The following is a 25,940-nucleotide window of genomic DNA, read 5'->3' on the forward strand; positions in this document are numbered from 1 at the left end:
TCCCTTCATCCGTGTCCTAAAGCTTTGGTATTGGTATCCCACAAGTAAGGATGAATCCGTGGACTGGATACACCATGTAAGAGAAAACAGAATTTATGCTTACCTGATAAATTACTTTCTCTTACGGTGTATCCAGTCCACGGCCCGCCCTGGCAATTAAGTCAGGTTCAAATTTATTTTTGTAAAACTACAGTCACCACTGCACCCTATGGTTTCTCCTTTTTCTCCTAACCGTCGGTCGAATGACTGGGGGGGCGGAGCCTGAGGGGAGCTATATGGACAGCTCTGCTGTGTGCTCTCTTTGCCACTTCCTGTAGGGAATGAGAATATCCCACAAGTAAGGATGAATCCGTGGACTGGATACACCGCAAGAGAAAGTAATTTATCAGGTAAGCATAAATTCTGTTTTTATTTTAATTTTTTGTAAACTTCAGTCACCTCTGCACCTTTTTAGCCTTTACTTTTCTCTTCCTATACCTTCGGCCGAATGACTGAGGGTGGAGGGGAAGGGAGGGGCTATATATACAGCTCTGCTGTGGTAGTCTTTGCCACTTCCTGTTAGCAGGATGTTAATATCCCACATGTAAGGATGAAATCCGTAGACTCGTCATATCATAAAAGAAAGTAATTTATCAGGTAAGCATAAATTTAGTTATATATATATATAAATATATATATATATATATGTGTGTGTGTGTGTGTATATATGTGTGTCTGTATGTGTATATGTGTGTATATATATATATATATATATATATATATATATATATATATATATATGTATGTGTTTTATGTATGTGTTGTGTGTGTGTGTGTGTATATGTATGTGTTTTGTGTATGTTTGGGGAGATTACATATGCCTGTGCACCCTCCATTTTTTCACAGTTGCTTTTTTTCACAGTTGTTTGATTGTGAGCCTGAATTGTGTGGCTGTTTAGGGACCCAGGTTTTTTTGGAATAGACCTTGACGAGGTACCTGGGCTTTACCCATTTTGCCAGATGCGGTAACTAACACTTCCATTGCTGCTTTTTATCTTAGTTGAGAGCTTGTGAGTGCTGGACTTTTTCTGTGTGTTATATTAATGTATTTTTTTTTGTAATTTTCCCTGTTTGGGCCTTGCACCCAGGCCTGTCTGGGGTTAACTGCCTGCAACTCTGGTGACAGTGCAGCTTCCTGAGAGTGCTGGTTTGCACCCAGGGCTGTGCATGTTGCAGGGTCATAGGATGTGTACCCAGTCCAGCCTGAGAGTGCTGACACCACCCGTGTTTTTATATATATATGTATGTATGTATGTATGTGTATATATATATATATATATATATATATATATATATATATATATATGTGTGTATATATATATATATGTGTATATATATGTATGTATGTATAAATATATTTATTATTATTATTATATTTTATTTTTTTTTTATTTATTTTTTTTTATAATTGTTTTAGCAAACAAGCATTAAAAATTCAGTATTCACAGCCAGGATGTGGAAACTATCTAGTTGTCACATGTTAGATAAATAAGTGCAAGTACTGCAACTCAATGTTGATACATGACAATAAGGCAGATAATATATGCCTATACCAAGGTTTACTATAGTGTCATCTCTCTCACACAATAAACTCCGAGGTACCGGCCTCTTCCAAATATGCACCGGTATAAAGAGCTAGTATGTCTGACATACATATCCCACTTCATGCAAGGACACTCAATCATATGCCCCATATCATAGGTCCCCTTTAATCACACTAAGGGAGAATCTATTCAAGTAGCCTATTGTCTAGCTTGTACTTCTCTAGGAATGGCCGTTAACGCTGTGAAGGAATTGGCGCCAAGCCCCGCGGTACCACATCCCACAGTAAATACAGGCTTCAATAAGAAAAAAAAATCAAAGACCTTTAGGCCCAAACACGCTCTGTCCGCAGTGTCAAGGGGGAGCCTGACAGCGCGGAAACGTATAGGGAACAGTCTGTGATCAAGTTTGCTGTGATCTAAGCTCCAGTCCGTATAGGATCCCACCATAGTTGGCGGGGTTATTAATCGCATACTCTCACGGTTTAAAATGTATTGACTTTCATTTTATTTCCCTATTAGATTCAAATTAACTAGTTTCATATTTGTCTAGTCAGATTGAATATTTATTTTGACAGCAAAGAAAAACAATTGTTTGTACGTCTGTTTTCTATAATTTAAAGTTTAAACATCCGTTCTAACTAGTTTCCGTATCTGCATTCACAGATTTTAAATCCCAGCCAGAGCCATCACCAGTGCTAAGCCAACTAGCTCAACGACAACAGCATCAGATACAGCCTCTAAGTCCTCCTGGCTTGGAGTCATTTTCCTCCCAGGTAAAGCTCAGAGAGACCTCACCTGTTGACAGCTCCTCCACAGTGGGTAAAATGCTGCAACTTCCTACCTTGGCTTTGGACACACAAACATTGTCTGCACAGCAGGCCCAACAGCAGAAACAGATCAAACCTCAGAAAAGGAGAATCCCTCCAACGTCAAAGGTGGGTACCGTGAATATTGTTTTTTTATAGGCACTAATGCTCATTAACAGGAAATGCATACTTGAAACTGGTATATGAGGTTTGTAGGTTAGTGGTGGGATTAAGGTGATACACAGCACTATAATGATGTGGATATTCAGTTGCATCAACTCTCTGGCTAATGCCACTCTGTTGATTTTAGGCACATTAACATGTGAACAGCACTCCTTAAAGGGACTATCTGCTCCCAGAATTTTTGTTCAAAAAGCAAGATAATTCCTACCACTATATGAAAACATTGCACAAAGACTTCTTTCATGAGATACTCTTTATTTGGGAAGACTACATACACAACAAATAGGTAAATGATCTGCGATCATAAGACAAAGTCCCCTCCTAACTTGTAATACGGGATTGAGCCCACAACTGCATTCATTTCTTTTGGGAGTTCAGAACCTGGCCACCAGGAGGAGGCAAAGACACCCCAGCCAAAGGATTAAATACTCCTCCCACTCCCCTCATCCCCCAGTCATTCTTTGCCCTTTGTTCCAGGAGGTTGGCAGAGAAGTGTCAGAAGTTTACGATTAGTCTCTTATGGAGGGTAGCACTCTTCGGCATGGGACTGGAGTTTTAAGTAGTCCTGTCAGCCTCTCAGTGAGAGCTTGGATGAAAGTTAGTCCAGAGACGCAGGGAGGGTCTTTCTGTCATTTTTATGTGATTTGACTTGCTTATGTGTAGTGTTTCTTCAGCTCATGGCTTTTGGAACATAACGGCCTTGAAAGTGACGCAGCCTTTGCGGTTGGGCACGCTTTTTCTTGACTGTACGGCTTACCTTGTGACCGGGCGTGGTCACGTTTTTAACTTTCCGGTTCCGCATTCCTGACTGTGTGGCGACGGAGAAATTCTGGTCCGCTGGTGTCTGGTGCATAGGAGGTTGTGAGTGCCCCAGCCATTATGGGTATAAGGTGCCGTAAGATTTTTTTCCTTAGTGCATTATTTTGTAGTCATATTCCAGCTATGGAGGATTCTGGTAAGATTGAAGTAGTCTCTGATTCAGATTCTACTTATTGCGAAGAATATAAATCGACCCAGGTGACACATGATAGTCAGTTATGTTCCGTAGGCTGTGTTAGAGGGCTCAATTCCTCGGGATCTGGGAATTAGGGGGCTGCTGAGCCATCCGCCTCTGGGAGTTCTGTCCCTCGAGAGGCGAGTTCCCTACCACTTATTGTAACTACACGTGCAGGTGACCCAGATTTTGCTTATCCCTCCCTGGATGGTGGTTTGTTCCCTCCGGAGGTTGCGGCATGTTTCAGTATTCAAATACTTATGGCGTTGGCAGCTTCCAGATGTCTGCTTAAGATTGTTTGTTACCTGTCAACCCGGGCTCCCCAGGCATGGGGTGGCCCGTTCAGTTCTCTGGGGAGAGACTGGTCCTGAGGCTCCAGCGGAGGTGTGCTGTGCTTTTCGGTATAAACTGGCTCACCTTTGTGTTCTGCTACGGCACGTTTTGGCGTTGTTTGAGGATCCCTTCCTTAATGGATATAGGATCAGTCTACTAATTCGAATAGCTCACAGAATTAAATATAAGGGGATGAAGTAATCTTCTTATAGTCTGAGTATCCTTTCCATTCTGAGCTTAGATGAGTAGGTTTCTGTTGGGCTGGTCCTGCGGGTGTGTCTGTTCTCCTTAAGCAAAAACCTACGGGGTTGCCTTTTATTTAATCCGGTGAGGATGTCTTATTTGCTTTAAAGAGCTCATGTTTTCTTATATTTTCCTTCGGGAATTTTCCTTCTGGAATCGATACTCTCGATTTCTTAATCACACTGGTTACTTCTACGGAAGTTGTTTTGGGGACGCGTTTAGATCTGTTTGTCTATCGTTTATGTCTCCCTCCCTAGGGGTGAATATTACGGCCTTGACATTAATGGCTAAAAGTTCAGCTCCTGCTGTCTTGAGGCCTATTTCAAACACGTGACGCCTGTTCTGCCTGGCTGGTCTGGTTTGGGTGTTGAGTGATTGTATTATTATTTGTGTTTTCTCCAACATTGGTGTGTCCGGTCCACGGCGTCATCCTTACTTGTGGGAAATATCTCTTCCCCAACAGGAAATGGCAGAGTCCCCCAGCAAAGCTGGCCATATAGTCCCTCCTAGGCTCCGCCCACTCCAGTCATTCTCTTTGCCGTTGCACAGGCAACATCTCCACGGAGATGGTTAAGAGTTTTTGGTGTTTAAATGTAGTTTTTTATTCTTCTATCAAGTGTTTGTTATTTTAAAATAGTGCTGGTATGTACTATTTACTCTGAAACAGAAAAGGATGAAGATTTCTGTTTGTGAGAGGAAGATGATTTTAGCAGACAGTAACTAAAATCGATTGCTGTTTCCACATAGGACTGTTGAGATGAAGTAACTTCAGTTGGGGGAAACAGCAGACTTTTCTGCTTAAGGTATGACTAGCCATATTTCTAACAAGACTGTGTAATGCTGGAAGGCTGTCATTTCCCCTCATGGGGACCGGTAAGCCATTTTCTTAGTCTCAAACAGAATTAAGGGCTTAATATGGGCTATAAAACTGGTAGACACTTTTATGGGCTAAATCGATTGCTTTATTTGGACATTTTATACATGTTTATGTTGATAATTCACACTTATAAACTTGGGGAACGTTTTTTAACGTCAGGCACTATGTTAGACACCTTTTCCAGTCAGGAAGGGCCTTCCCAGTTGTAGGCTGAGCCTCATTTTCGCGCCATTACTGCGCAGTTGTTTTTAAGAGCAAGACATGCAGATGCATGTGTGAGGATCTGAAAGTAGCTGGAAAAGTTTCTAGAAGGCGTCATTTGGTATCGTATTCCCCTCTGGGCTTGGTTGTGTCACAGCAAAGGCTGTAGCTGGGACTGTATAGGGGTTAAATTTGTAAACGGTTCCGTTATTTTAAGGGTTAAAGCTCTGAAAATTGGTGTGCAATACTCTTAATGCTTTAAGACACTGTGGTGAAATTTTGGTAATTTTTGAACAATTCCTTCATACTTTCACATATTCAGTAATAGTGTTTCTGTTTAAAATTTAAAGAGACAGTAACGGTTTTGTTTTAAAACGGTTTTTGTGCTTTATTGACAAGTTTAAGCCTGTTTAACATGTCTGTGCCTTCGGATAAGCTATGTTCTATATGTATGAAAGCCAATGTGTCTCCCAATTTAAATTTGTGTGATAATTGTGCCATAGCGTCCTAACAAAGTAAGGACAGTACTGCCACAGATAATGAAATTGCCCAAGATGATTCCTCAGATGAGGGGAGTAGACATGATACTACATCATCTCCTACTGTGTCTACACCAGTTTTGCCCACGCAGGAGGCCCCTAGTACATCTAGCGCGCCAATGCTTATTACCATGCAACAATTGACGGCTGTAATGGATAACTCCATAGCAAATATTTTATCCAAAATGCCTGCATATCAGAGAAAGCGCGATTGCTCTGTTTTAAACACTGAAGAGCAGGAGGGCGCTGATGATAATTGTTCTGCCATACCCTCACACCAATCTGAAGTGGCCATGAGGGAGGTTGTGTCAGATGGGGAAATTTCAGATTCAGGAAAAATTTCTCAACAGGCTGAACCTGATGTTGTGACATTTAAATTAGAACATCTCTGCGCACTGCTTAAGGAGGTGTTATCTACTCTGGATGATTGTGACAACTTGGTCATTCCAGAGAAATTATGCAAGATGGACAAGTTTCTAGAGGTTCCGGTGCACCCCGACGCTTTTCCTATACCCAAGCGGGTGGCGGACATAGTGAATAAGGAGTGGCATACCTTTTGTTCCCCCCCCCCTATATTTAAGAAATTATTTCCTATGGTCGACCCCAGAAAGGACTTATGGCAGACAGTCCCTAAGGTCGAGGGGGCAGTTTGTACTCTAAACAAGCGCACTACTATTCCTATCGAGGATAGCTGTGCTTTCAAAGATCCTATGGATAAAAAATTGGAAGGTTTGCTTAAAAAGATTTTTGTACAGCAAGGTTATCTTCTACAACCCATTTCGTGCATTGTTCCTGTCACTACAGCAGCGTGGTTCTGGTTCGAGGAACTAGAAAAGTCGCTCAGTAGAGAGACTCCATATGAGGAGGTTATGGACAGAGTTCACGCACTTAAGTTGGCTAACTCTTTTATTTTAGATGCCGCTTTGCAATTAGCTAGATTAGCGGCGAAAAATTCAGGGTTTGCAATTGTGGCGCGCAGAGCGCTTTGGCTAAAGTCTTGGTCAGCGGATGTATCATCCAAGACAAAATTGCTTAACATCCCTTTCAAAGGTAAAACTCTATTTGGACCAGAATTGAAAGAGATTATCTCAGACATCACTGGGGGAAAGGGCCACGCCCTTTCACAAGATAGGCCTTTCAAGGCCAAGAATAAGTCTAATTTTCGTTCCTTTCGCAATTTCAGGAACGGACCGGCCTCTAATTCTGCATCCTCTAAGCAAGAGGGTAATGCCTAAGAGGGTAAAGCCCAAACCAGCCTGGAAACCAATGCAGGGCTGGAACAAGGGTAAGCAGGCCAAGAAGCCTGCTGCTGCTAACAAAACAGCATGAAGGAGTAGCCCCCGATCCGGGACCGGATCTAGTAGGGGGCAGACTCTCTCTCTTTGCTCAGGCTTGGGCAAGAGATGTTCAGGATCCCTGGGCACTAGAAATATATTTCTCAGGGTTATCTTCTGGAATTCAGGGAACTACCCCCAAGGGGAAGGTTCCACATGTCTCACTTATCCTTAAACCAAATAAAGAGACATGCGTTCTTACATTGCGTAGAAGACCTGTTAAAGATGGGAGTGATACACCCAGTTCCAATAAAGGAACAAGGAATGGGATTTTATTCAAATCTGTTCGTAGTTCCCAAAAAAGAGGGAACCTTCAGACCAATTTTTTATTTGAAGATCCTAAACAAATTTCTCAGGGTACCATCGTTCAAGATGGAAACCATTCGAACGATTCTACCCACTATCCAGGAAGGTCAATTTATGACTACCGTGGATCTAAAGGATGCGTACCTACATATTCCTATCCACAAAGAACATCATCAGTTCCTAAGGTTCGCCTTTCTGGACAAACATTACCAGTTTGTGGCCCTCCCATTCGTGTTAGCCACTGCTCCAAGGATTTTCACAAAGGTACTCGGGTCCCTTCTAGCGGTTCTAAGACCGAGGGGCATTGCAGTAGTACCATACTTGGACGACATTCTAATACAAGCGTCGTCCCTGTGAAAAGCAAAGGCTCATACAGACATCGTTCTGGCCTTTCTCAGATCACACGGATGGAAGGTGAACATAGAAAAAAGTTCTCTGTCTCCGTCAACAAGAGTTCCCTTCTTGGGAACAATAATAGATTCCTTAGAAATGAGGATTTTTCTGACAGAGGTCAGAAAGTCAAAACTTCTAAGCACTTGTCAAGTTCTTCATTCTGTTCCTCGTCCTTCCATAGCGCAGTGCATGGAAGTAGTAGGGTTGATGGTTGCAGCAATGGACATAGTTCCTTTTGCACGAATTCATCTAAGACCATTACAACTGTGCATGCTCAAACAGTGGAATGGGGACTATACAGACTTGTCTCCAATGATTCAAGTAGATCAGAAGACCAGAGATTCACTCCGTTGGTGGCTGACCCTGGACCATCTATCCCAGGGAATGAGCTTCCGCAGACCAGAGTGGGTCATTGTCACGACCGACGCCAGTCTAGTGGGCTGGGGCGCGGTCTGGGAATCCCTGAAAACTCAGGGTCTATGGTCTCGGGAAGAGTCTCTTCTCCCGATAAACATTCTGGAACTAAGAGCGAACTTCAATGCTCTCAGGGCTTGGCCTCAGCTTGCAAAGGCCAGATTCATAAGATTCCAATCAGACAACATGACGACCGTTGCGTATATCAATCATCAGGGGGGAACAAGGAGTTCCCTGGCGATGTAAGAAGTGACCAAAATAATACATTGGGCGGAGGATCACTCCTGCCACCTATCTGCGATCCACATCCCAGGTGTGGAAAACTGGGAAGCGGATTATCTGAGTCGTCAGACATTCCATCCGGGGGAGTAGGAACTCCACCCGGAGATTTTTGCCAAACTAACTCAATTATGGGGCATTCCAGACATGGATCTGATGGCGTCTCGTCAGAACTTCAAGGTTCCTTGCTACGGGTCCAGATCCAGGGATCCCAAGGCGACTCTAGTAGATGCACTAGTAGCACCTTGGACCTTCAACCTAGCTTATGTATTTCCACCGTTTCCTCTCATTCCCAGGCTGGTAGCCAGGATCAAACAGGAGAGGGCCTCGGTGATCTTGATAGCTCCTGCGTGGCCACGCAGAACTTGGTATGCAGACCTGGTGAATATGTCATCGGTTCCACCATGGAAGCTACCTTTGAGACAGGACCTTCTTGTTCAGGGTCCATTCGAACATCCAAATCTGGTCTCCCTCCAGCTGACGGCTTGGAGATTGAACGCTTGTTTCTATCAAAGCTTGGGTTTTCAGATTCTGTGATAGATACTCTGGTTCAGGCCAGAAAACCGGTAACTAGAAAGATTGACCATAAAATATGGAAAAGATATATCTGTTGGTGTGAATCCAAAGGATTCCCATGGAATAAGTTAAAAATTCCTAAGATTCTCTCCTTTCTACAAGAAGGTTTGGAGAAAGGATTATCTGCAAGTTCTCTAAAAGGACAGATCTCTGCTTTATCTGTCTTACTACGCAAAAGACTGGCAGCTGTGCAAGATGTTCAAGCATTTGTTCAGGCTCTGGTTAGGATCAAGCCTGTTTACAGACCTTTGACTCCTCCCTGGAGTCTAAATCTAGTTCTTTCAGTTCTTCAAGGGGTTCCGTTTGAACCTTTACATTCCATAGATATTAAGTTACTATCTTGGAAAGTTTTGTTTTTGGTTGCTATTTCTTCTGCTAGAAGAGTTTCAGAGTTATCTGCTTTGCAGTGTTCTCCGCCTTATCTGGTGTTCCATGCAGATAAGGTGGTTTTGCGTACTAAGCCTGGTTTTCTTCCAAAGGTTGTTTCTAACAAGAATATTAACCAGGAGATAGTTGTACCTTCTTTATGTCCGAATCCAGTTTCAAAGAAGGAACGTTTGTTACACAATTTGGACGTAGTCCGTGCTCTAAAATTCTATTTAGAGGCTACAAAGGATTTCAGACAAACATCTTCTTTGTTTGTTGTTTATTCTGGTAAAAGGAGAGGTCAAAAAGCGACTTCTACCTCTCTTTCCATTTGGCTTAAAAGCATCATCCGATTGGCTTATGAGACTGCCGGACGGCAGCCTCCTGAAAGAATCACAGCTCACTCCACTAGGGCTGTGGCTTCCACATGGGCCTTCAAGAACGAGGCTTCTGTTGACCAGATATGTAAGGCAGCGACTTGGTCTTCACTGCACACTTTTGCCAAATTTTACAAATTAGATACTTTTGCTTCTTCGGAGGCTATTTTTGGGAGAAAGGTTTTGCAAGCCGTGGTGCCTTCCGTTTAGGTAACCTGATTTGCTCCCTCCCTTCATCCGTGTCCTAAAGCTTTTGTATTGGTTCCCACAAGTAAGGATGACGCCGTGGACCGGACACACCAATGTTGGAGAAAACAGAATTTATGCTTACCTGATAAATTACTTTCTCCAACGGTGTGTCTGGTCCACGGCCCGCCCTGGTTTTTTTTTTTAATCAGGTCTGATGAATTATTTTCTCTAACCGTACCACGGTACCATATGGTTTCTCCTATATTTTTCCTCCTGTCCGTCGGTCGAATGACTGGGGTGGGCGGAGCCTAGGAGGGACTATATGGCCAGTTTTGCTGGGACTCTTTGCCATTTCCTGTTGGGGAAGAGATATTTCCCACAAGTAAGTATGACGCCGTGGACCGGACACACCGTTGGAGAAAGTAATTTATCAGGTAAGCATAAATTCTGTTTTTCTTATCTTGTTTTTACGAGTGTCAGCTAAGCATTCTGATGGGACTTGAGGCTCCATGGGGCACGAGGGACTGGTTCAGTCCTCAGCCTTTCAAGCTGGTTGCCTGGGACTCGGTGGAGTTAAAGTACGTCACACTCCGTTGGTTCCGATATTGTCTGGATTTGAGTGCTTCCTTTCCCGAATGGGTTGAGGATTTGGAGGACTTGGGGCCTCCTTGCCGCTTTTATGGTTTTGCCCTTCATGGGCTATTGGAATGTCCTTCTGGACTTGTTCTTTTTGGGACTCTTCCTTCGGGTCTAGATCTTTGGACTGTGTCAGTTTCTCCTTAGCGGTTCAGGCCATCTTATGGGAGGGCCTTGCGGTCTTTCCTACTCTGGGAGTTTGTCGTTCCTTATTAGGAATCATAGGCTATGTGGTCTCCTTACGCTGGCTCCGTCTAGGGGGTGTTTCCAGGGGTTTGGGATGCTATGCATTCTTTTTCCTTGGAAGTAGTCCTCTGGTTCTGTACTCTGAGGAGATTTTGGAGACTAGCCTTTGTTAACTCGCTCTTTAGTGACTTTGTCCCCGATATTTCCCCATGGTCCTGGAAGTTGGGTGTTGTACACCTGTTGGGCTTAGAGTCTTTGTGGTTCTGTAGTGCCCTAGCTCTTTGGAGTTGGACTCTGTTAGGGGTGTTATTTCACCTTGGGTAGGATTTATGAGTGAGTCTTAGAACCGTTCGCCGTGTTAGTCTTATCCTCTGTGTAGTCTGTTATTCAGATGGGGTATGGTTTTTCCTGGGGTTTTGGTTGTTTAAACAATTCTTAGCCTAACGTTTGGATCTTTCTGGGCCTAAGCCAGCTGGTCTAATTAAGGGTTAGCTCCATGGTTTCACTATCTGAATTCCGCTGCGGGTGCGGGTATTGACCCTATCTGGCATTTTCTTCCAGAATTTTATGATCCTATGACTGGTTTGGGAGCTCTATTTCTCCAGGGAACTTGGACCATATCTTATGGTATCGCTAGTTGAGCTACTAGCAGTTTGGTCAGGAGTTCTGTGTGCTCGGGCTCCTCAGGGCCTGCCTTGTTCTTGAACGGTATGTGCTTCCCTCTCGGGAAGTTCCCCTTTCATATTCCTCAGTGGCGCCTGGATGTTTTTCATTTGTCTCAGATTTTGGCTTTGACCTTGTGAGCGAGAGCGCTCTTCTTCAGCTGTGCCCTTCCCTTGGGGGGTGGGGGGGTTGTTTGCCTTTCTTAAAATAGGTGAGGTTTTCCCCTCTAGAGGATGATTGTCCTGCCCTGTGTGCAGGTGATTGAAACAGGTGGTTTATCCTGTATAGGGAGTGGTCCACTTTTCTGGAATTGTTCTGTTCCGTCTGGGGTTTTGCAGTCTCCATGTTAGATCATAGTTACGCTATCTCTATGGGGTTCTCATAGGGAGTACCTGTTGGAGGTGCTGTGTTGAGACTGCCATAGAGTGTTGGGCTAGATTCATAGGGCCTCTGTCTTTTTCTGCCTATTTCTATGGGGTCCTCCTTGGGAGTACCTGTTTGTGGGTGCTTTTGGTAGGCTCCCAAGCTCTGTGGGGGTGCCTGATGCATCCCATTCCGCCCTTTTATCTGGGGCTGGTGGTTGAAATCCTTTCTTTTACCCTGTCTCTCTGACCTGTAGGTTGCTTGGGCTGGTCCGGTGTTGGAATAGGATCTGAGATATGTTGTCTATCCTCGGATCGTGGAGATTCTGGGCTCTTTGTTGTTCCAGATACGTGTGGAGGTTAGCAGTCTGTTGGTTGGTGCCTATCTATCTTCGGCTGCTTTTTACTTGTCTGCAAGTATTCATTTTCCAAGTCATCCTGGTATAACTGAAGCGTGTGGTGTTCAGAGGTTGCTTCTCTGGGATTGATGCACTTGTTTGTTTGGGAATATTTCAATATTCTGAGTTACTGGCGACTTGGGACTTCGGTTTCAGTGGGGGTTTTTTCTGGGCGGTTGCTTTTGTTTTCTCTGAGAAGTTTTATTCTATGTTTTTATTCCCGGTCTCAACTTTGTGGTTCTTTATAGTTTGGGATCTGGGGGTTGCCTTCCCTTGATTCAGGTACCCTTTGGGTCCCTGTGAACTTGGCTCGCTTTTTGGGGTTTTCCATTTTTATTTGAATCTAATTGCACCCTGTTTAGGGTCTTCCTGGAATCCTTGTTGTTCCTCCATGTCCTCTCTCCTTTTTGGTTGTCGTTTCTCTTTCTCTGTAAGGGGGTGTGGTTGAGTATCATCCGTCCTTTGGGTGATGGTGTCTCCTGAAGGAGTGTTGGCTCAGTTGAGTCTGTTTCTGCGGTCTCTAGCAAGGCTTGTTGACTCTTTGCGGGTCAGTTTCCTTGGGGCCTTTTTCCTTTTCAAATGTTTTCTTGGCTTCGGACAAAGCAGGATTTTTGCTGGGTTGTGGTTTCAGGCTTAGTGCACTCAGAATGGGCTACCTTTTTGTAACCTCCCATTTTAGCATTCAGTGTCCTCTATAGCTTGGATATTGTTTTCCCAAAAGTAATGAATGCAGCATTGGACTCTTTCCATTTATGAAGAAAAACATAAATGATGCTTACCTGATAATTTTCTTTTCTTTAGATGGAAAGAGTCCACAGCTCCCCGCCCGTGTTTTTATGTGGGGCGGCCATAATTTTTGTTCTTCTGGCACCTTTTCACTCTATTTCTTCTACTGTTCTTTGTTCCTCGGCAGAATGACTGGGGGATGAGGGAAGTGGGAGGAGTATTTAAGCTTTTGGCTGGGGTGTCTTTGCCTCCTCCTGGTGGCCAGGTTCTGAATTCCCAAAAGTAATGAATGCAGCTGTGGACTCTTTCCATCTGAAGAAAAGAAAATTATCAGGTAAGCATACTTTTGTTTTTCTTCTCTTAATTCTTTTCTTTCTGAAGTCAAAATAAGATGAGGTTTTTACTGTTAATAATGGTCATTTAATTAGTACCTGTTTTACTCTGAAGAACCATACCTATGTATCATGGAACTTGACCATATAATATGTATACATGTATGATTTGTTTTACCTTAATAAAAAATATATAAAAAATAAAAAAAGAGAATTCCTTTTATTACCCGTTCTCCAGTTTTGCATTACCCACACAGTTATATTAATATACTTTTTACCACTGTGATTACCTTGTATGTAAACCTCAGCAGACTGCCCCTTGCCAGACTTGCATTTTAGCCAATCATTGCTGACTCATAAATAACTCCTCATGCACACATATATGGCACACATGAACTTACGCCCCCTCTAGCTGTGAAAAACTATCAAAATGCCTTGAGATAAGAGGCGACCTTCAAGGGCTTAGAAATTAGCATATGAGCCTACCTAGGTTTAGCTTTCAACAAAGAATACCAAGAGTACATAGCAAATGTGATGATAAAAGTGAATTATGGTTAGTTGTTTAAAATTGCATGCCCTATTTGAATCGTGAAAGTTTAATTCTGACTTGTCTGCCCTTTAAAATAAAAGTTATTGATTTTGTTTAGCTTTAACCAATGTTTCAACACGTATGGGAAAAATACTTTCAAGCCTTAAGGCAGAACATGCTGGGATCTGAGATGTCATCTGCAGAAAGAACAGGACACATGCAGAAACTGTTGGCAATTTCACTTTGAACTGCTGCTCCACATTAGGCAGTTTTCTATAAACCGTGCTGTGCTCTGGCTGCACTATTTAAGTTGTCCTTAACACAGTGAAGCCAGAATAAGCTGTTTGAAGAGAACAGCCAAATACAGAGCAGCGCAGCCAAATAGTACAACATTGATGACTGGCCTTAATAACTTAACAAAATATATTTTTTTTCCAATGGCATTTACATTCATTACTGAATAGAAAATCACCGCATGGCCACCAGGAGGAGGCAAAGACACCTCAGCCAGATCTTGGGTATCCTCCCACTACCCATACTCCCCCAGTCGTTCTTTGCCTCTGTAACTAGGAGGTGGGGAGGATGGTGCTCTGAAGAAAATGGAGTCCTTTAAGGAGTCCTTTAATGGGTAGTTTCCCTTTCAAGATAGGACTGGGGTTAATGATGTGTCAATGTAAACCTCTTAGTAAGAGTATTGGTAGCTGTTAGTATAGATTGTTGGAATGAGGAGAGAAGTTCCCTGCGACATCCGACAGCTAACACCCTTACCTGGCAACCAGTGTTAAGTTTACACTGCTTTCATTTTTACTTCAGGTCCCTGTCAAAAGTCTGGATGAAACTGTCAGACCTAGAAGTGCTGTGTCTGCCCCACTGCAGAGGCTCCTAAGTTAAGTGTATTTTCCTTATAACAGGACATAGGAGGACACTAGGAATGGAGTTGAATCTCTTGTATTTCCCTGAGCCTGGTGACTTTAAAATTATTCCTTAATTTGAAGGATTTCGTTATTGGGCAGGACAATTTGTAGGGCACTGTGCACTATTGCTGACAGATCCGTTCTTAGGATCGTTTTAAGAACGTGATGAGGCTATCGGTGCATTTACAAATGTTTACATTTTTTATTATTTTAAGACTTTGTTTTTTATATTCCAATGATATTAGCACTGGTAACTTGGTCCGTTCATAAAGGATTTTACATTCTGCGCTACTATAATGGCACATCTGTATTTTTTCATGACATTTGTTCTTGGCACTCTGATTCTCCTCCCTATGCCCACGTGACTCTGCACGCCTCAATCACTTCTGGTTTCTCTGAAGAGCGGTGTGCAGCCTTTTAAATAAACAGTGTTGCAATATTTTCTTGAGAGGCAGTATACTGAACCATTCTGCTCCTAGGTGAGTCATTTTCTGTCAGGACTACCTGTGTGAAGAACTCTGCAGGCCTAAGTCTGAAGGAGGTTTGGTAAGAGTTTGCCCCAGTCACTGCTGGAGTGTATATTGGTGCCTTTACTTTTTTTTTTCAAAATAAACTTCTTGAGATTTTCAGACTGAGATTTCAGACTCTAAGGCCAAGCTTTTGGCTTTACTTATAAAGGAAAGACTATGTTTGGACCTGGTCTGGCGGAGATCATTTCAGAGATTCTTCTGAAAATGTCAGACTTCTAAATTTCGTTCCTTTTGTAATTTTAAGCGACAATAGTCCTCCTCTTCAAAACCAGATCAATCCAGATCCACTTGGAAATCCAACCAGCCCTGGAACAAGGTAAAACAAAACAAGAAGCCTTCTGCTGACTCTAAATCAGCATGACGGTTACGCCCCGATTCCAGTGGGGGGCAGGCTTTCTCTTTTTCGTCAAGCCTGGATACGTGATGTCCCAGTCCCTTGGGTGGTGGACATAGTATCCCAGGGTTACAGAATGGGATTCAAGTCTTGCCCTCCAAGGGGAAGATTTCTCCTGTCAAAACTATCCTCAAACCAAATAAAGAAGGTGGCCGCCTTAAACTGTGTAAAGGACCTATACTCCCTGGGAGTTATTGTTCCAGTCCCTTTAAGAGAACAGGGTCTAGGATTCTATTCAAATCTATTTGTGGTTCCCAAAAAGGAGGGAACGTTTCAGCCCATTCTAGACCTCAAGTGTCAACAAATTTCTCAGGGTTCTGTCCTTCAAGATGGAGACTATTTGTTCCATTCTTTCTTTGGTACAGGAAGGTCAGTTTATGACGACCATAGACCTGAAGTACGCATACCTTCATGTTCCCATTTACAGAGAACACCATCATCTGAGGTTTGCCTTTCTGGACAAGCACTTCCAATTTGTTGAACTTACATTTGGTCTGGCCATTGATCCTAGAATATTCATGAAGGTTCTGGGGGCGCTATTGGCAGTGATCATATCCAAGGAAATTGCTGTGGTGCCTCATCTAGACGACATCTTGGTTCAGGCATCTTCTCAACTAACCCAGTCTTAGGCAGAGATGCTGTTTTTTCTCCAACATTGGTGTGTCCGGTCCACGGCGTCATCCATAACTTGTGGGAATATTCTCTTCCCCAACAGGAAATGGCAAAGAGCACAGCAAAAGCTGTCCATATAGTCCCTCCTAGGCTCCGCCCACCCCAGTCATTCTCTTTGCCGTTGCACAGGCAGCATCTCCACAGAGATGGTGAAGAGTATGTGGTGTTTAGTTGTAGTTTTTTATTCTACTATCAAGAGTTTGTTATTTTAAAATAGTGCTGGTATGTACTATTTACTCTGAAACAGAAAAGGATGAAGATTTCTGTTTGTGAGAGGAAGATGATTTTAGCAGACAGTAACTAAAATCGATTGCTGTTTCCACATAGGACTGTTGAGATGAAGTAACTTCAGTTGGGGGAAACAGTTAGCAGACTTTTCTGCTTAAGTTATGACTAGCCATATTTCTAACAAGACTGTGTAATGCTGGAAGGCTGTTTTCTTCTGTTAAGTGTGATCAGTCCACGGGTCATCATTACTTGTGGGATATTAGCTGCTCCCCCACAGGAAGTGCAAGAGGATTCACCCAGCAGAGTTGCTATATAGCTCCTCCCCTCTACGTCACCCCCAGTCATTCTCTTGCACCCAAAGACTAGATAGGATGTGTGAGAGGACTATGGTGATTATACTTAGTTTTTATAACTTCAATCAAAAGTTTGTTATTTTACAATAGCACCGGAGCGTGTTATTGCCTCTCTGGCAGAGTTTGAAGAAGAATCTACCAGAGTTTTTACTATGATTTTAACCGGAGTAGTTAAGATCATATTGCTGTTTCTCGGCCATCTGAGGGAGGTAAAAGCTTCAGATCAGGGGACAGCGGGCAGATGAATCTGCATTGAGGTATGTAGCAGTTTTTATTTTCTGAATGGAATTGATGAGAAAATCCTGCCATACCGTTATAATGACATGTATGTATATTCTACACTTCAGTATTCTGGGGATGGTATTTCACCGGAATTACTCTGTTAAAAGTACATTAAACCTTTTAATAGGTATTTATTATGTTAAACGTTTTTGCTGGAATGTAGAATCGTTTGCATTTTCTGAGGTACTGAGTGAATAAATATTTGGGCATTATTTTTCCACTTGGCAGTTGCTTGTTTTAATTGTGACAGTTTCGTTTCTCTCTCACTGCTGTGTGTGAGGGGGAGGGGCCGTTTTTGGCGCTCTTTGCTACGCATCAAAAAATTCCAGTCAGTTACTCTTGTATTTCCTGCATGATCCGGTTCATCTCTAACAGAACTCAGGGGTCTTCAAACTTCTTTGGAGGGAGGTAGATTCTCTCAGCAGAGCTGTGAGACTTATATATTGACTGTGATTAAAAACGTTGCTCTGTAATTTTTATGTTTCAAATTTAATTATTGTTACTTTACTAATGGGAACAAACCTTTGCTAAAAGTTGTGTTGTTTTTAAGGATTGATGCTATAACTGTCTTTCAGTTCATTATTTCAACTGTCATTTAATCATTTAGTGCTTCTTTGAGGCACAGTACGTTTTTGTTAAATAAGATTGTAACCAAGTTGCAAGTTTATTGCTAGTGTGTTAAACATGTCTGATTCAGAGGAAGATATCTGTGTCATTTGTTCCAATGCCAAGGTGGAGCCCAATAGAAATTTATGTACTAACTGTATTGATGCTACTTTAAATAAAAGCCAATCTGTACAAATTGAACAAATTTCACCAAACAGCGAGGGGAGAGTTATGCCGACTAACTCGCCTCACGTGTCAGTACCTGCATCTCCCGCCCGGGAGGTGCGTGATATTATGGCGCCTAGTACATCTGGGCGGCCATTACAGATAACATTACAAGATATGGCTACTGTTATGACTGAAGTTTTGGCTAAATTACCAGAACTAAGAGGCAAGCGTGATCACTCTGGGGTGAGAACAGAGTGCGCTGATAATACTAGGGCCATGTCTGATACTGCGTCACAGCTTGCAGAACATGAGGACGGAGAGCTTCATTCTGTGGGTGATGGTTCTGATCCAAACAGATTGGATTCAGATATTTCAAATTTTAAATTTAAATTGGAGAACCTCCGTGTATTACTAGGGGAGGTTTTAGCGACTCTTAATGATTGTAACACTGTTGCAATACCAGAGAAATTGTGTAGGTTGGATAAATACTTTGCGGTACCGGCGAGTACTGACGTTTTTCCTATACCTAAGAGACTAACTGAAATTGTTACTAAGGAGTGGGATAGACCCGGTGTGCCGTTCTCACCCCCTCCAATATTTAGAAAGATGTTTCCAATAGACGCCACCACACGGGACTTATGGCAAACGGTCCCTAAGGTGGAGGGAGCAGTTTCTACTTTAGCTAAGCGTACCACTATCCCGGTGGAGGATAGCTGTGCTTTTTCAGATCCAATGGATAAAAAATTAGAGGGTTACCTTAAGAAAATGTTTGTTCAACAAGGTTTTATATTGCAACCCCTTGCATGCATCGCGCCGATTACGGCTGCGGCAGCATTTTGGATTGAGTCTCTGGAAGAGAACCTTAGTTCAGCTACGCTGGACGACATTACGGACAGGCTTAGAGTCCTTAAACTAGCTAATTCATTCATTTCGGAGGCCGTAGTACATTTAACCAAACTTACGGCTAAGAACTCAGGATTCGCCATTCAGGCACGTAGGGCGCTGTGGCTAAAATCCTGGTCAGCTGATGTAACTTCTAAGTCCAAATTACTTAATATACCTTTCAAGGGGCAAACTTTATTTGGGCCCGGTTTGAAAGAAATTATCGCTGACATTACAGGAGGTAAGGGCCACGCCCTACCTCAAGACAAAGCCAAAGCTAAGGCTAGACAGTCTAATTTTCGTCCCTTTCGGAATTTCAAAGCAGGAGCAGCATCAACTTCCACTGCACCAAAACAGGAAGGAGCTGTTGCTCGTTACAGACAAGGCTGGAAACCTAACCAGTCCTGGAACAAGGGCAAGCAGGCCAGGAAACCTGCTGCTGCCCCAAAGACAGCATGAACCGAGGGCCCCCGATCCGGGACCGGATCTAGTGGGGGGCAGACTCTCTCTCTTCGCCCAGGCTTGGGCAAGAGATGTTCAGGATCCCTGGGCGCTAGAGATCATATCTCAGGGATACCTTCTAGACTTCAAATTCTCTCCCCCAAGAGGGAGATTTCATCTGTCAAGGTTGTCAACAAACCAGATAAAGAAAGAAGCGTTTCTACGCTGTGTACAAGATCTGTTATTAATGGGAGTGATCCATCCGGTTCCGCGGTCGGAACAAGGACAAGGGTTTTACTCAAACCTGTTTGTGGTTCCCAAAAAAGAGGGAACTTTCAGGCCAATCTTGGATTTAAAGATCCTAAACAAATTCCTAAGAGTTCCATCGTTCAAAATGGAAACTATTCGGACAATCTTACCCATGATCCAAAAGGGTCAGTACATGACCACAGTGGATTTAAAGGATGCTTACCTTCACATACCGATTCACAAAGATCATTACCGGTATCTAAGGTTTGCCTTCTTAGACAGGCATTACCAGTTTGTAGCTCTTCCATTCGGATTGGCTACGGCTCCAAGAATCTTCACAAAGGTTCTGGGTGCCCTTCTGGCGGTACTAAGACCGCGAGGAATTTCGGTAGCTCCGTACCTAGACGACATTCTGATACAAGCTTCAAGCTTTCAAACTGCCAAGTCTCATACAGAGTTAGTTCTGGCATTTCTAAGGTCGCATGGATGGAAAGTGAACGAAAAGAAGAGTTCTCTTTTTCCTCTCACAAGAGTTCCATTCTTGGGGACTCTTATAGATTCTGTAGAAATGAAGATTTATCTGACAGAAGACAGATTAACAAAGCTTCTAAATGCATGCCGTGTCCTTCATTCCATTCAACTCCCGTCAGTAGCTCAATGCATGGAGGTGATCGGCTTAATGGTAGCAGCAATGGACATAGTACCCTTTGCACGTCTACATCTCAGACCGCTGCAATTGTGCATGCTGAGTCAGTGGAATGGGGATTACTCAGACTTGTCCCCTACTCTGAATCTGGATCAAGAGACCAGAAACTCTCTTCTATGGTGGCTTTCTCGGCCACATCTGTCCAGGGGGATGCCATTCAGCAGGCCGGACTGGACAATTGTAACAACAGACGCCAGCCTACTAGGTTGGGGCGCTGTCTGGAATTCTCTGAAGGCTCAGGGACAATGGAATCAGGAGGAAAGTCTCCTGCCAATAAACATTCTGGAATTAAGAGCAGTTCTCCATGCCCTTCTGGCTTGGCCCCAGTTAAAAACTCGGGGGTTCATCAGGTTTCAGTCGGACAACATCACGACTGTAGCTTACATCAACCATCAAGGAGGGACAAGAAGCTCCCTAGCAATGATGGAAGTATCAAAGATAATTCGCTGGGCAGAGTCTCACTCTTGCCACCTGTCAGCAATCCACATCCCGGGAGTGGAGAACTGGGAGGCGGATTTCTTGAGTCGCCAGACTTTTCATCCGGGGGAGTGGGAACTTCATCCGGAGGTCTTTGCCCAAATACTTCGACGTTGGGGCAAACCAGAGATAGATCTCATGGCGTCTCGCCAGAACGCCAAACTTCCTCGCTACGGGTCCAGATCCAGGGATCCGGGAGCGGTTCTGATAGATGCTTTGACAGCACCTTGGAACTTCGGGATGGCTTATGTGTTTCCACCCTTCCCACTGCTTCCTCGATTGATTGCCAAAATCAAACAGGAGAGAGCATCAGTGATTCTAATAGCGCCTGCATGGCCACGCAGGACTTGGTATGCAGATCTAGTGGACATGTCATCCTGTCCGCCTTGGTCTCTACCTCTAAGACAGGACCTTCTGATACAGGGTCCATTCAAACATCAAAATCTAACTTCTCTGAAGCTGACTGCTTGGAAATTGAACGCTTGATTTTATCAAAACGTGGTTTTTCTGAGTCGGTTATTGATACCCTGATACAGGCTAGGAAGCCTGTTACCAGAAGGATTTACCATAAGATATGGCGTAAATACCTATACTGGTGCGAATCCAAAGGTTACTCCTGGAGTAAGGTTAGGATTCCTAGGATATTGTCCTTTCTACAAGAAGGTTTAGAAAAGGGTTTATCGGCTAGCTCATTAAAGGGACAGATCTCAGCTCTGTCCATCTTGTTACACAGGTGTCTGTCAGAAAATCCAGACGTCCAGGCCTTTTGTCAGGCCTTAGCTAGGATCAAGCCTGTGTTTAAAACTGTTGCTCCGCCATGGAGTTTAAACTTAGTTCTTAACATTTTACAGGGTGTTCCGTTTGAACCCCTTCATTCCATTGATATAAAGTTGTTATCTTGGAAAGTTCTATTTTTAATGGCTATTTCCTCGGCTCGAAGAGTCTCTGAGTTATCAGCCTTACATTGTGATTCTCCTTATTTGATTTTTCACTCGGATAAGGTAGTTCTGCGTACTAAGCCTGGGTTCTTACCTAAGGTAGTCACTAACAGGAATATCAATCAGGAGATTGTTGTTCCATCCTTGTGCCCAAATCCTTCTTCGAGGAAGGAACGTCTTTTGCACAATCTGGATGTAGTTCGTGCCCTTAAATTTTATTTACAGTTAACTAAAGATTTTCGACAAACGTCTTCCCTGTTTGTCGTTTACTCTGGTCAGAGGAGAGGTCAAAAAGCTTCTGCTACCTCTCTCTCTTTTTGGCTTCGTAGCATAATTCGTTTAGCTTATGAGACTGCTGGACAGCAGCCTCCTGAAAGAATTACAGCTCATTCCACTAGAGCTGTGGCTTCCACTTGGGCCTTTAAGAATGAGGCCTCTGTTGAACAGATTTGCAAGGCTGCAACTTGGTCTTCGCTTCATACTTTTTCCAAATTTTACAAATTTGACACTTTTGCTTCCTCGGAGGCTATTTTTGGGAGAAAGGTTCTTAAGGCAGTGGTTCCTTCTGTATAAAGAGCCTGCCTATCCCTCCCGTCATCCGTGTACTTTTGCTTTGGTATTGGTATCCCACAAGTAATGATGACCCGTGGACTGATCACACTTAACAGAAGAAAACATAATTTATGCTTACCTGATAAATTCCTTTCTTCTGTAGTGTGATCAGTCCACGGCCCGCCCTGTTTTTTAAGGCAGGTAAATATTTTTTAAATTATACTCCAGTCACCACTACACCCTTGGCTTCTCCTTTCTCGTTGGTCCTTGGTCGAATGACTGGGGGTGACGTAGAGGGGAGGAGCTATATAGCAACTCTGCTGGGTGAATCCTCTTGCACTTCCTGTGGGGGAGCAGCTAATATCCCACAAGTAATGATGACCCGTGGACTGATCACACTACAGAAGAAAGGAATTTATCAGGTAAGCATAAATTATGTTATTTCCCCTCATGGGGACCGGTAAGCCATTTTCTTAGTCTCAAACAGAATAAAGGGCTTAATATGGGCTATAAAACTGGTAGACACTTTTATGGGCAAAATCGATTGCTTTATTTGGGCATTTTATACAGCTTGATGCTTGAAATTCACACTTAAACTTTGGGGAACGTTTTTTTACGTCAGGCACTGGTTTAGACACCTTTCCAGTCAGGAAGGGCCTTCACTGTAGTAGGCTGAGCCTCATTTTCGTGCCATTATTGCGCAGTTACTTTTGAGAGCAGGACATGCAGCTGCATGTGTGTGGGTCTGAAAGTAGTTGGAAAGGTTCCTAGAAGGCTTCATTTGGTATCGTATTCCCACCTGGGTTTGGTAAAGTCGCAGCAAAGGCTGTAGCTGGGACTGTAGAGGGGTTAAATCTGTAACCGGCTCTGGTTAACTCATTTTAAGGGTAAAGGTCTGAAATTTGGGGTGCAATGTTTTGAATGCTTTATGACACTGTGGTGAAAATTTGGTAAATTTTGAACAATTCCTTCATAGTTTTTCACATATTCAGTAATAAAGTGTGCCCTGTTTAAAATTTAAAGAGACAGGGGGGGCGGAGCCAGCTGCCAATGAAGACAGACACACATAGCAGCGCTCCTGACTTATTTAACTTAAAAACTAAAAATACTGCTATTTTATCAAACTGAATTCCAGTTTAACTATTCGTATATGTTTGCTTAATTCGCTCTGAGTCGATAGGAGCCCTGTATGGAGAAGATATATGGACTTTGGCATCCCAGCCTAACCTTGTGGTGAGCGCCATAGTATTTTACGCTAGGCCCACTAATTCTGGCAATCTTCTAAACGGGTGGAGAGGAAGAGCGCTTTGTGTTGCTTTTTTTTTGTCCCCCGGACTACTAAGCTCATAGTAACATTTGCGCAATTAAGGGCAGAGGAGAAGATTCCTGTGAGCGGCTTGCTTATTTCTGAGTCGTGACCCTAACATGGAGGCTGTAGAGAAATGGGAAATGCGCACTCAACGGCATATTGACACTCACTTCCAGAATCTCAAGACGAGCCTCTCCTTATTGATCTCCTCCCTGGAGCGGAAGATACTATCGAGGGACGAATCCCTAAATGAGCAGCCAGCTAATACTGGAGACTGTGTGGTTGGTGGCGCCATATACCCCTCTTCAGAGCCATGTGGTACGAAGGGCATCTCACTACCATCACTGAGGGACACCCCAAAGGCTGCAGCTGTCCAGATGGATCAAGACACAGAACAGGGGGAGATAAGCATTACCTCAGGACTCAACGATATTCCGGTCCATGCCAATACTGTACGCTCAGGAGAATGTGTAGCTCTTGATTCTGCTGGCCTAGCTGGGTTGGAGCACACGCAAAATTACATTAAGCCAAACATGCCACGGAATCCACACATGAGGCATTGCTGGTCAGCTGCTAATGGTAACGGATTGTATGTACTTTTAAAGCCCTTCGAGCAACAACTGATTTTGAGATTGGGAATAAGCTAAACGCTGCGTTCTTACACTCAGTCTCTTGATTATATACATGAACGCATTTAGAAATCACTAGGACTCACTAACAACGTGGTGTTTGATATTTTCAACACTCCTAACTAAATGATTGTGTTCTACTGTTTATTGTTTATACCATTTCCTCCATATTTAATAATGTTTAGTAGTTCATTCTAGCTAGTATCACAGAGTTGCTGGATGTTTCTTTATGACATTTACCTCTGATCATTGGACTGGGAAGATCTAAAGTTTATTGGGACCATTATTATACTAGTTGATTCCCAAGGTTTCGTTCAAGCATTGCCCCATTCCCTTTGATCTAATGTTATATAATTTGGTTGTTCACATTATTAACTACATATTTAGAGTCACAGATCTTCCATGTCTCTTGTTTTACAAGCTGAGTTCAGGGTATCATTTTATGTGTAGTTGAGAGACTTTCCTACTATATTAGCTTCCTTGCAGTTTACTTAACTGTTTGTCTCACTAACATTTGCAGGGAATGCTTCCTGTTCTCCCCCTTCCCTGCCTGCAAGGCTCAGCATATACTATCTAATATCACATTCTGTATGTCTACCTGAGTTCTATTTGATAAAGTACCTAGTGCTTCCTTGGTCACTTAACAATTTGGGGTTCAGCAGTTTAACGTGTTCCAACTATGTGTTTACATTCAGAGATTTTTCTGCCTTCACTGGGATTCCCTTATTTTTAAAAAAAAAAAAACGAAATGCTTGATATTATTTCAAGGGATGGGCACCTATATATATGTACAACTGATTGCATTGCTCTATTCTCTTTACCTTAGTGGTACAGACGTAGCCAGCGGCCAGGGCTGCGCCTTCACAATTAATATGTCTAGGAATATAGGTGTTCCATTATGCTCAATGGATTCATCCCTTTGTCATGATGCTCCCCCAACATTGACATCTATTTTATACAAAGTGTGTTATTTGCTCCCACGCTACTCCAAGTTACAAAACCTCCTACCACTTTATCAGCAGCCTCTTATAGATAGGAATGTTTTATGCTATAATGGTTCTAGTTCAATCCACATAGCCCATCTTTTGCTTCCGCTTATAGCCCTCCTAATTATGGTGACGGTTGTGGCCTAGACTTACCAGACTTTATTTGTTACCTACACAGTGTATCCAGAGACGAACTGTAGTGCTCATTATATTAGCTAACTTATTCCAGCGCTTTTAGCTCTCCTATTTATGGTGAAGCTTGTTGCCTAGACTTATCAGACTTTATTTGTTACTTACATAGTGTATCCAGAGACAAACTGTAGTGCTCATTACATTAGCTTACTTATTCCAGCTGGCATATTGATTACTGTAAGAGGGTACAACCCACTGGCTAATAGTTTTGCCTACTTAGCTCACAGATATGTTATCAATCGATAAGATGTTATAAAATGTGGTGTAGTGAGACTTTGCAGACTAATACAGTGTTTCTTGTGCAGGCAGGTCCTGCATCACTATTCTTACCACTTATGCCTTTCTCATGCGCTGTATTTTAGACAAGCCCTACAAATTTTGCCAATTGGGCACGTATAGAACCTATGGCTCCCTTGAGTTAGGTGCTCCTTTGACCTAGCATATACTCAACATATTAATAACCTACTACTTTATAACGACCACCCCCCCCCCCCCTCCCATTCTCAAATAATATACCTCCTAACTTAGGAGGGTTATCTCAGCGGTGTATCTTGCTTGTACCGCACCCTAACTACTTTCATATTCATATATCCTGCAGTGTAATGCG

The 25,940-nt window shown here is 43.1% G+C and overlaps 1 protein-coding gene across 1 annotated transcript in view; it reads left to right on the forward strand.

Annotated features, from left to right (window-relative positions):
- The window catches only part of UBAP2 (ubiquitin associated protein 2), a 320,876-nt gene that overhangs the window by 183,037 nt on the left and 111,899 nt on the right, over positions 1-25,940 (forward strand). The window contains exons 4-5 of the mRNA XM_053699654.1: positions 1,741-1,795; positions 2,226-2,518. Coding sequence (XP_053555629.1) covers positions 1,741-1,795; positions 2,226-2,518 — 348 coding nt within the window. The remainder of the gene's footprint in view (positions 1-1,740; positions 1,796-2,225; positions 2,519-25,940) is intronic.

This window comes from Bombina bombina, chromosome 2, assembly GCF_027579735.1.
Source record: "Bombina bombina isolate aBomBom1 chromosome 2, aBomBom1.pri, whole genome shotgun sequence".
Taxonomy (NCBI): domain Eukaryota; kingdom Metazoa; phylum Chordata; class Amphibia; order Anura; family Bombinatoridae; genus Bombina; species Bombina bombina.